The 12106-nt window shown below is 40.9% G+C and overlaps 2 protein-coding genes across 3 annotated transcripts in view; both read right to left on the bottom strand.

Annotated features, from left to right (window-relative positions):
- Positions 1-831: 831 nt before the first annotated feature.
- Positions 832-6144, bottom strand: nus1 (NUS1 dehydrodolichyl diphosphate synthase subunit). The gene is made up of 5 exons (XM_079753397.1): positions 5589-6144; positions 4531-4659; positions 3130-3282; positions 1590-1689; positions 832-1202 (listed from the first exon to the last, which is right to left on the bottom strand). Exons 1-5 carry the CDS (start codon positions 5956-5958, stop codon positions 1112-1114), a joined length of 843 nt encoding a protein of 280 aa, XP_079609523.1. The 5' UTR covers positions 5959-6144; the 3' UTR covers positions 832-1111.
- A 1250-nt stretch (positions 6145-7394) lies between these two features.
- The window catches only part of cep85l (centrosomal protein 85L), a 28930-nt gene continuing 24218 nt past the window's right edge, over positions 7395-12106 (bottom strand). For both annotated transcript variants that reach the window (XM_079753702.1, XM_079753701.1), the window contains exon 12: positions 7395-12045. In XM_079753702.1, the coding sequence (XP_079609828.1) occupies positions 11873-12045 (173 nt within the window). In that variant the 3' untranslated portion in view covers positions 7395-11872. The remainder of the gene's footprint in view (positions 12046-12106) is intronic.

Here is a 12106-nt window from a genome sequence, read left to right as displayed (position 1 = left end):
CTAGGCCATATGCGCCGGGCTGAACGTGCTATATGGACCATAAGGCCTTACCCTGATTTTAGGTTTGGATTAATAGTGACTTTTATTTGTTGCAGATAATGCTTGTTTCATGTATTAAAATGCAATTTGCGTATGTTATTGAAAGATAAAGTCTATGAAAAGTCTAAAAGAGCAGAGTGCGCACACATTTCATTTCTCTTGCACAATCAACCAAAACACACTTCTTAATTCTTCTTAGAGACAGCCTCCGATTAGTCCTTCAGTTGGCTGGACGCTATGAGAGCAACCAGCGAAGACGAATCTCCGACCTCTACAAGGTCAGGGACGAGGGCTTTACCCGCCAGGGTGTCTCACCCCCACAGCCCCATCACTATGGCTTTAGTAAACCTCACCAATATGGTTATCCTTTGAACCAGTGACGCCGCGCCCACCACAGGCTCAGAATAAGGCAACAAGTGCTGGAGTGGGCACCGCAACACAATTATGATCATTATAATCAGAATGAATCATTTACATTCAAGATGAAGCATAAATACAATTGACATAATTGATTACGCCATTATTGGCATTAGGCAGTTCAAAAATATATATTTTTTATAATACAATTAATGATGTTGCCCTCCCCTTATCTAAATATTATGATTTAGCATCGTTATATATATTGTTGATGCCTAGCAGTTTAAAATGGATGAAGCTGAGGGGAACTTCCATTTCCTAAATTGTATTTATTAGAAACAGTTATATTTAATCAAGAGACTATGATATGAGACAATGATTTAGCACATCAGAAATACTCAAAGCTCATTAAGAAATGCAGAAACTTTGCATTATTCATTTCTTTAATGCATAGTGATCTTCTTGAAAGCTTTGAATAAAAATCACAAAAAAATCTCATGTTTATGGAAGGGGGAGATGAGGTATGAAAACACTCGTTTGGCTACTCGTCTCAATCCGCTGAAGTGTACGTTTTTCCCCACGATGGAAGGCAATGAAGGGTACGGAGCACAGGAGGCAAGAAACGGTGAGGGCATCCCGGTCAGGCGCCACCCCCAGTCCACCTCCCTTTGGCCATGTGTGCTCTGACGGAGGGGGGGGCAGGCTGCGTCTCCCATCACTTGCCTTGCCGCTGTTCACAGGTGGAGTACCGTTGTAGTGCAACCAAAAAGTCCTCATAGGAGACATCGATGTGAGAGGGCAGGGAACTGGAGAGACAGGAGAGGTATTGACATGTCAATTGCCGGGTTTGAAACAGGGGAACTCCCTGTTTCAGCGAGGATTCGAGCACTATGAAACACAGATAACAGTGTTTTGGGGCTGAGGCAGCCATCTTGGCTGTTTATAGAAATTCCTCAGCGAAGCTCCCATAGGGCGCTTCCCTGTACAATCATGGTATAAAACCCGTCCTGGATAAGCGCTTGCGACAGGCCCGACCCAGACCAGGTCGGCTGGAAAGCCGTCTGACCCGGAGGGGGGCCAGACACTTGTCCCAGAGGAAACCAAACATGAGCTTGTTTGGTGTCTGGTTCTGACGTAAAAATGTGTCAACCCCGAAGCCCAATGTTTACCCAGGGTCAACCCTGCATACTCACACAAATTCAGTGAGTCTGATGTGCCACGGGAGAAAGCCCAGGGTGCTGTCCACTGGGCCGAACTTCATAACCAGCTCCGGGTCTGGGATATTCTTAGATTCTGAAAAAAATGTAAAAGGTTTTTCCATAGGTTGGATTTACCCGATTGAAGTGTCCCGTCGGTAAAATGTAAGAGCTACAATATGAGTTGTAATTGGTATGAAATGACAGCCAACCGTCTGCATTTAGTGAGAGAAATGAGCTGTGACAGTATATTATTAAAGTTGAATGTGCCGGCCTCAATTAGTCCGTTCCGATTTTAGACATTTTTGACCGATCAAGGCATGATGGCAGTGATGTGTTCTAGGAAACCACCTTGCATGTCAGTCACATGTGAGGGAATTGCAGCACTTCTCAATTGCAGAGAAACATAGTGAGGGAGGGCGGTGGAAAGAGGAAGGGGTTGTTTCTGTTGCTGGCTTGCATTACCAGCAACACCTTAAAATGAGGCTGTGGCTTAGAGCCATGTCTGGATCTGGCCTCCAGCACATGAATATGGTGGGTTCCAGATTACTAAAGGAAACTCAATCCACTACCAACAATACAGAGTGGAGAACCATAGCCACTGCTGCAAGCCATTCTGTCATTGTACACTCATGTAATAAGGGTTGCACGTTTCCCAGTGGGAAGGATATTGCTATTTAAGCTTTGTCAAACTGTCTGTCTTTTAGAAAAACAACATCTTCAAATGTTGAATAAGCCCAAAAATAAATCTAGATTATTTTAATAACCATAACATATAACAGAGGGATGCATTTACTACACAACAGTCCAATATCTTGTCAGGGAAAGGTCACAAGGTTTATAATAAACATCTCAGTCAGTTAATAAACTTGAAAATCAAAAGGAATGTAGATGTGTGGCATTAATTATTCAGCCTTAACCGCACCACGGCTGATTTGTGAAGGCTCTTTGCTGTGAATAGATCTGTTTAAACCAAGTACGGTTAAAGTACGGCTATTTACATAACTCCCAGTCCTCTAACTGCAGCCATAGTTGTGAACTACATTCATAGACCTATAATTACGCTATCTGTTGTATGCATTGATCATTAACCTCGATAGCATACAGTGCTACAAGCCAATGTTTACCTGCTCTGCGGTACATGAATAAAGGTTGCTTATCATAACATGATGTGATCAATTGTAGCACAACCGTTTCATTTTGAATGCCAACGTAAACTGAAAGATTGATAGGCCTATTTTATATGAATCATTATCATAAACTAATTGTAACTACTACACAATGATGGCGGTGCAACAAGGCGAGCTCTGTGGAAGAGAACCTGCACCCTAGTATGATAGAAAGGGCTCATCTAAGGGCGAAGAAATTCTTAATTTCATGGGATTATACACTGATTAAAACATACATATTATATTCAATTTCTGACATCCATTTGGCTAGATGGCCCTCAATTCTAAACACTGCACCTTCAGCTGAACCAAAATGCACATTTAACCAAGGTGAACATCTCTGATAAACACGTAGGGCTCCAACTCACCTCGTAGCATGGCATCAAACATGGGGACGTCAATATCTTTAGACGTCTTCTCTTTCTGTTCCACGGTGCGACAAAAGCGCCGGGCTGCTTCAACAATGCTATGCTTCCCATCCTCTGGGGACAGGACTTTCACGACCGGCTGGCCGGAAACAACTGACGAGGAAAGAGAAGAGGAATACATAAGAAGGCAATTCACCTTACCTCCACAAGAAAACAGGTATATGGAGACAGAAACAGAAGGATCCAATCCTGAACATGGCAGGTTAAACCTTTCAAAAAGGAGCATGTGTAATGCTTTGCACAAAATAACGCAGGGTATGTATAATACATATATGAAGAAATTGCTTTTTTCCCCATGTGCTTTGTAGCAGACTCTTTTCTCGTAATTTCATTGAATATAAGTATATATTATAAGTATAATATACAAATTATATCTTTTTGGGACAAATGTTCTCATTGAAACAGGGAAGTAGACTGCAAACTGAAAGAACAAAAAGAAAAACACAAAAAATACTAATGTTTCGCTCAACATTATACTTCGGTACTTTAAAGAGAAACTGTCTCGGGTGGTTAAGTGCATTGGCATGAATTAGCAGGTATGCCTGACAGCAGTTGGGACAAGGTGACAGGAATTGGCTTCAAATAAAAAAGAAAGGCAGAGAACGGCCATCATTTGAATTGTTGCAAACTGAGAAAAACTGACAATTCTTGGAGAATTAGATATTTTTATCCAGCTAAACAAACAAGCCAGTTTAGATAAGAAAATCAATGCCGCTCCATGGCATATATTCAAAGACCTGCTTTGACCCAGAAAATAGGTACTACAAAGTTGGCATTCGGTCCTGTTTTAAATGGAATGACTAGGTGACCCACAGAGCATGTGGGGCTAGATCAGGTCTTTAACATTTGGATATCATATCACTTGTGGTACGTGGATTTTTATTTTATGTATACAAATGTACAATAATATAACAAAGATAGGTCAAGATCATTGAAAACGAATGTATTATAAACAATGTTCAGTAAATGTAGCATTAACGGCTTTTTATAATAAAATAAATAGTGTACCTTTTTGCATTGCATCATATGGTTTCCATTTTAATGTATCATTTGATGTGTTTGTTTGCTATTTTTGTTTGCTTAATAAACACAATGGGCGCATACGCAGCTGTGCTGAATTTTTCTTTCCACTGCATCCCCCAGGCCCCGGCCTTCTTGCCAGGATGATTCATCTGTGATAAGGGTGGTCAGGCAGTCGTACTCCTAGCCAAAATAGTTCAGCAAGATGCTTAACTTGTTAATGCCTAACTAACCTTTTATGACAAAAAAATAAAAAAAGAACTGCAGGTTTATTCTGATAAAACCATCTCCTATATGACTATCGTAAAAGTGAATCCTTACTCTGGTCTTGGTGCACGGTATTCCCATTGCTAAGGAATTCAACATTGTATTTAGAGTCCTCCAGACCTAGGCGGTCTTGCTGCCTCACGATCTTCTCAAGGAGCAGAGTGTCGTTCTTCCGAAATACACCTGCAGGCGAACAAGGGAAATATCAATGAATTACAGAAACATTCTTGTTGAAAACATTGCACATCACTGGGTCGTAGAGGAAAAAAAAAACGAGTAAGAATGTACATTTTACCCACAACCAGTGGTTACTTTGTTTATCAGGGGTAAAACGAATGTTTAAATCCATAAAACAGCAGTTAGTGCCACTGTTTTGCCCGACATTTGACTAGAATAAAGCCAAGACCAGACAGACGGGCTTTCCACTGACAGCAATGATGGTGCACCAGTCGAATAAAGGCGTCATCATTTAGTCTTCGTTAAAAGCAGCTTAGAAGAGCGGATAATGGCCATGTTTGAAGGCAAACGTTGGGCAAACATGGAGACAACCTAATGTTGTCAATTGAAACGTCTGCTTCACCATTGCTAAACAAAGTAGGCAACATGTAGACCGAGATCATTTGAAGGCATAGCCTCAGAAGCACTGCTGAACCCGGGAATTATGTAAAAACCTCTAGATTGGTAGATTGGCATCTACCTCAGTTTTCCACTTGATCATTAAACAGGTGACCGACCACCGTGACACTCTGTACCGTTACTGACTCACACATAGGGCTGCGTTCAAGAGCACCGTTCCTGATCTGTCTCTTCTGGCGTTAGATTTACGCATTAGCAGGCAGAATCTCGCTCTGCAGGGCGATGTGGAGGATATGTTGAAGTCACTGTAGCCGTATAGACATACTGTGTTCCACTGACAAGCGTACAACCAAGTCCAGGTCACGATAGACTTGCGTCGATGGAGATAGATGGATAGATAGACACTGTCACGACATGCTCACAATATTGGAAATGTCTATATAGAAAAACTTTAGCCGGCAGTTATGTACTATCCTCAGCTAGCATTACCTTTAGGCCAAAACACAATGGATATTAGCGTTTTTTAAAACATTTACCATGATTATCATATACGCTGACGTACGAGATACCGACCGCCATACACCAGACCACCAGATTGGCGATATCGGTATAGCTCGGCTGCTCCTCCACGATCAACAGACCGACGTGAACCGGGAGCTTCTCCACGAGACACCCGCTCGGGCGCGAGCAGCGACCGCGAGCTCGCTTGCTGATCTCCAGGACCAGCTTCTTCTGGCTGTCGGGGAACCCCGCGAGGGTGGCAGGCGTGAGGAGCGCGGCCACTGCCCGCCTCCACGTCTGTCCGTTCCAGTTCCTGAGTAAAACGCGAAGCGAGGTGACCAGCGTCCTGTGGATGTGGAGGAGGACGTGCAACATACGCCAAACTAGTTCGTAGACCAGCGCCATTGAGCCGACGCGCCTTCCTCGCGGTTCTCCGTGGGTTTCGGTCACACACGGCGACGGAGCCACAGACGACTTAGGTCTGCGGTATGGTGGTTAAATCCGATCTTTGATGCGAGCCATTTCAATGAGCTGTAATCATGGCTGTCGTTTACTCACAGCCCCATAGTGCCGGTTACCATTTTTTCCTTACCTTGCTACCCTTAACCTATGAACTCAAGCCGATTACATGTACCTCTGTGATTGGACGATGGCTCTAAAGTGGGTAGGACCCGTCTATGGCCACATCCAACATAACCAAATGTCGCCATCTACAGGCAGAAGGATCTTACAAAAACATGCAATAGGTCTGTGTTTTTTCTTACTTCTTTAAAGAGGAAAATACTTTTCAATTAATTGGTCTATTACTATTGAACAATTACGATTCATTTGATAATATAGGTGACCTGGAATTTCTCATTGCAATTATAGTAAAAAATTCCCATCATATCAGAAATATTGATAGGCAATCTATTGCTTTGTGCGCTCTTATCCATATAGGGCTCTTAAAGCGGACAAATTATACCACCAGGTATGAGTGTAATTAGCCTTACAAGCCGTTTCGAAAATCTGCCCCATATGAAATCACGAGTGGGCGTGTCCCACCTAGATCTGTGCTGGATATTTAGGCTAATCACTCACACCTGCTGGAATATGTCCCCTTTAAGAAAGTCAAAAAGAAAAACTGCCAGCATGAAAGGAGTCTATAGTAATTCTACAAGAGAAAATCAATATAGAACTGCCCTTACTCCTTATTAATCCTAGAGAAGAGGATGGATGGCAAATTGGTTTAGGAAAGGATGGTGAAATATGGATCAAGGTGTCTGAAGAGGAAGCACATATCCAGAAAAATAGGTTTATGGAATTCAATGCAGTGTTTACTCCAAAACAAGGATTGAAAGGATATAACTATACGTCTCTTTATAATCTACTTTTCTACTTTTTAATGTTAGTTGACTAAGTTGACTACAGCTCACAAATGATGGTTTGCAACAAGCGGTATACATATTGGCTAAATATATCAGATTGCTTTTCTACAGCATTTTAAAATGATTGGTAAACCAAATCCTACAACAGTCACTTTAGGAGGAGTTGGTTTTGTGGCTCATTAATATGAAAAGCAGGCTGGTTCACTTTGTATGACAGGTAGCTACAAAGCCTTTCTTGAGATGATGGGAATGTTAGGTTCTGCTCACAGTGCTAAATGTGGATGAGTGATGGTTAATACAAGTCATTTTAGGGTTTTACAACATTGAACGTGTGCTTTTCTTCAATTTGCTTTTAGAAAGTCTCATTAATTATGCCTGTTATAACCCATTACGTGAATATCTTTCAAAACATGAAAGACACTTTTTTCCTGTTTCTTTGAACAAACGCATAAACTACTCGAACTGTAGAAAAAATATTTATTTTTAACAAATAACCAAAAACAAACTGTTTACATTTTGAAAAAACATAAACTAAACAAAACCTGTTAATACTGTTTAGGAATATCATTGTATATAAATAGAACTTTGGCATTCATAAACAAGCTTAAAACAATACAATATGACCAAGATATTTCTATAGATAAAATTCCAGAAGCCATTTACTGGCTTTGTTATGTATAGTCCACATAAACAGACAGCAGTGCATTGAGATAGGCAGCCCAATACTTTGTCTTTTGATTTTGAGCTTTTGGTAGCATAGCTTCCCAGATTGGAATAGCATTTACCACCAAAATGATGACAAAATAACACAAACCAACAGATAACAAGTGGTACAATATCCTTGGAAATAATAATAAAAAAAAACATTAATCTTTATCCTTACAATGGATCTGATCTGAAAGGTAGATGATAATATTCTAATTGCGTGTCTCTACAAGCTTCATACAGTCATTTGCAGAATATAGTTTGCTTTAGGCATCCAATTAATCAATTGACTTATCATTGACTTAAACCCACACAAGTTACATTGTTAATCTGCAGTGCAATAACCACCAAGAACATTCTTCAGCTTCACCACAAAGCTTTGCTGATCTTCCCTTTTTTGTTAACCGGGCATGTGTAAGAATCTTTTGGGCATATATTTGAGCAATCATATTGATTCCTCTCGATTAACCGCATAACCATGTCTACACTTAGACATGGTTATATAACCTCAACATCTTAAAAGAACAACAAGAATAATCTTTACAATATAACTTTTTTGCAACAATAAAAACATTTTGTGAAATGTTAAAGTTGGTATATTGAAGCTTAAGACTGAGGAATTATAAAATACACAGCATGTAAGCATGATCGTTTTCAAACTGTCAATTGGAATTATGAATACTCTTTCATGTCACCTACTGCATAGAGAGCCATGAGAGTCAAGGCACAGGAGAATACCTTATATTGTATTTGCCTGCACATGACCTGCGCTGGTTAATGTTTAAAATTGCATAGATAAAGTCATGTACCTAAAAAATCTCTATAAATCAATCGTCGATTCTAACACGGAACCATAATGTGTGTTTCAATAACACATCATTATGACTTGCTATTATCAACTTAAAGGAAAACCATACCCTAACACTACTTATTTCAGATAGGTTACAGTTTCAAGGATTGGATGGGTTAAATGCCTGCTTTTGATCGAGTTATCAGTAATTGGCCATTTTGAGGGTACACCGCCCGACCCCACATCTAAATTGTAGCGTGGGAGTGGCTTGTACAAGAGAGCAGAAACCCTGACCAGCACTATAGCTCCGCCCTTAAAAACATTGTCTGCCACAACAGTGGGATTTTGGTTTTCCTTTAAATCAAGTCAACACTTTGGAAAAAACATATTTGGAATGGTATCCACCAACAATAGGCAACATAAATTAATATATAGTAAAGCTCAAAATGGTCTGCCACTATTTTCTGTATACATGTCCAAAAGGGCTCCTCAAGTAAACAAAAAACACTTCTGTAACGTACTGTCTGTTCCCCTTGGGCATTCAGGGAAAATAGGCATTGATGCGCTATTTTTAACATAATAATCACCCAACTGTAAAATACATGACAGGAGATTGGTTGTCCAGATAACATTGATGCATTATGCACTCATCCTCCACATTCGGTGCCCAATATTATGAATAAACGATTACTCTCCAAGTCTGGACTACTTTTCGTTGTTACGTAATGTTTCTAACAGCAAGGTCTGCTTATTTGGTTTGTCCGAAGAAGGAAGTAATTATTTAGCTTGAACAATGAAGTCCATAGCCCTCTTGCTCCACATAAAAGCCTGTGATGGGTTGTCTGTGTGCTATGGCTTCAGCGCACACCAGAGCACAGAAAGAGATAAAAGCGTTATAAACTGTACAAAAAAGAGACCTGCTGTTAGAACATAAATGTAGACACCTGAATTTTACCTGAACTAGGTAATTAATAAGCAACGACCAAGGTCATGGAAATATAGTAAGGAACAGGCCCATGGTATATTTCACGAGTTAATATTGCTGAGGAAGAGGTTTGAAATATGTCAAGTTAAATTCAAGAATGTTTTCACGTGTGAAGGCATATTGCAGAATAAATGAAGACTGTACTGTGGCATAAATTAAGAATATGACCTGGTGGTCATGTGGTGTGGAATGCAATTTAGACATAATACTTAATATAAAAAATATTGAACATGTTTCTAGGGAATGAATCATCTATTACATTTATTCAGCAAAGCCGCCGGGAGGGGGCTGTGATGATGGGTGGCTTCATTGGATTGTGTGGTTTAATAAGTCTGTGTGTGTGTCTGTGTTTGTAATTACCATCCTAAATTAATTATCCCACATTTTTCTCTTAACTATTCCACATACCCACCACTATATTGTAGATTTTGTTAATTTGGAACATTGAAACATAACCCAGACAAACACAAAAAAAACGAATTCCCTTTAAGTTCTGCTTACAGAAATTCACGAAAGGTTTGTTTTACGAGTTCAGCAATAATGCAAAGGTTATTAAAGAGGTCGACCTGCGACACCCATTATTTATTATTATGCCCACATGCTGTCCTTTCATAAAATTTCACTCCATCCATGCATTAACACCGAAGAAATGCTGAGATTTAAGACTATACTGGCTTTACCTAGAAATCACTTATTTTGTAATAAAAGTATTTCCACCAGAGGATTTCTGGAGCTTGCTGCCACATTTCGACCACCTATGCATCTTCAGGCTTTGTCCCCGCACCATTAAAAGCAACAAAATGTCATCTGGTTTTAAGGCCCATCCAACCTTTATCTTGTTTTGTTTCATCGATCTGAGAACCAAAAAAATGTCCAATCACACAACATGGGCTTCTCCTGTTTTTTTGCATAGCGTACTTTTTCTCCTTACATGGGAGGCACCATTCACATGATACTGCAAGTGACAGAGATACACAACCTGAAGAAGACCAGAGTGGCCGAGATGTCCGTCGACTAGGGGGCTGGTGACCTAATCACCCTAGACACACTTTAAAGGCCTCCCTGATTGGTTGGGGGAATCCATCATGCCTCAGATTTTGCACTCATTGCATTATCGTAGATCAACCACAGGTGTGTGATTACAACACTTCTCAATGGCAGAGAGTAACCTCCCTCCCTATAATGAAGCCTTTATGGCTAGCTTATTTAAAAAATCTTTCATAACTCTCAGGTCTGAGAGTTGTGTGTTAACAACCTCTGAGTGAGCTTCATATGATCTGTTAATATTGGTCTCCTGAAATGGATATGATTCATGCATTACATTTTACTTTCCGGTGGTGGTTTGTGCTTTGCTGGGTGAGTTCTAATCACCCTTCAATGAATATGGTGGGCGTTTCTTCTGTGGAGCGTGTAAAATAAGCTCGGCTATGCTATTCTTTGAGCGTCTCAATTACATTTGACATTTGGTTGAGAGACGTGTAACCAACATGTTTGGTCTTTAAATGTTGACAATATGATCTATATTGTATTGTATTTAAATTGATATAGCTACTATATACATATTAATTCTGTTGTTTAACAAAAACAGGGGCCAGCCTCTGTACCAGATGTCAGGGAAAAGAATGACAATCTGGCCATCGTCTCTGCAGTCAACACTGAAAGATCACCTTCAATCAAAAGGAGGCACTTGGATTTCTGCTCAACTGCGACATGTGGGATGTGTTGCAAATACATATATTCTGAGTGACGAAGAAGGACCTCCACACAATGACAACCTCTTCAATGAGTCACCAGACATCCATGGTAACCAGAGGCCGCCTTAAAGAGCCAGTGAACCCAAAGCTGTCTTTGTTTCTGCCATTCTCCCCACCACTATGTGAACGAGCCACGCTGCTGTGGACGCAGGCAGCCTTCTTTTCATGATGTCTGAGTGCCTCAGCCCAAAGCGCGTTTCTTTTAAATCACATAGTGTTCGTATTTCATCGGAAACACTGGGTTCACTAGCTATTTAAAACAAAATGGAAGCCAAGAAAAGAGGAACAGTGACAACGTGAAACTCCCTGCCTGCAGGGGAAAACAAAGACTGCTTCATGTGAACTCTATTTAAAGCTTGGTCCAATGATCAGAAGGGCATGAAGACAATAAACCACGCTTTCATGGCAGCAGAACAACACCTACCAACTGTTCCGTGTTCATGTATCTGCTTCAAACTTCCCTCCCATAAATGCTTGACTTCCTCATTTTTGGTGTTTCACCCAAACAGTTGGAACCATGGTTTAAGATAGGTAGATGGGAGATGCTAGATATTAAGTCAAGCCCAAGTTTTTAGAATAAGAATAAGAATGATGAGAATTATTCTAAAAATATCTTGAAAAACAGATCGGTTCAGGAAAGCGAGGCTCCCTCTGCTGGCGTGTTGGAAAAGGAGGGAAAGAATGGTGTGGAGAAGGGGCTGCAGGCCCCGGGGCCGGGTCACTGCGTGATACAGCTCTCTCCCATGTCCTGGGCGTAGCGGTCTGAGACGGTCCTCCGCAGCTCGTCGATGTTGCTCCTCAGCTGGCTCACCTCCTGCACTTTGGTCCTAAGCACATTGTCCTCCTCCGTCATGTCACTGCCCTCGTTCTCCTCCCCGGAGAAGCCCATGGCTGGAGGGAGGGAAGAGGATGAGGAGGTATTAGCGCCTGAGTCACAAACACCTCCCACCAC

Source organism: Pollachius pollachius (assembly GCF_949987615.1).
Source record: "Pollachius pollachius genome assembly, chromosome: 16".
Lineage (NCBI taxonomy): Eukaryota > Metazoa > Chordata > Actinopteri > Gadiformes > Gadidae > Pollachius > Pollachius pollachius.
Note: the sequence above shows the minus strand (reverse complement) of the source record. Positions and strands in the feature narration are given on the sequence as shown.

Bases quoted from the DNA above. Each gene is read 5' to 3' on its own strand.
- nus1 (XM_079753397.1), bottom strand. From the start codon at position 5,958: ATGGCGCTGGTCTACGAACTAGTTTGGCGTATGTTGCACGTCCTCCTC. The intron at 4,660-5,588 runs GTAAATGTTTTA...GTTCGCCTGCAG, and splicing joins CAGCGTATATGATAATCATG to GTGTATTTCGGAAGAACGAC. The intron at 1,690-3,129 runs GTGAGTTGGAGC...CATTTTTTTCAG, and splicing joins GTTTGATGCCATGCTACGAG to AATCTAAGAATATCCCAGAC.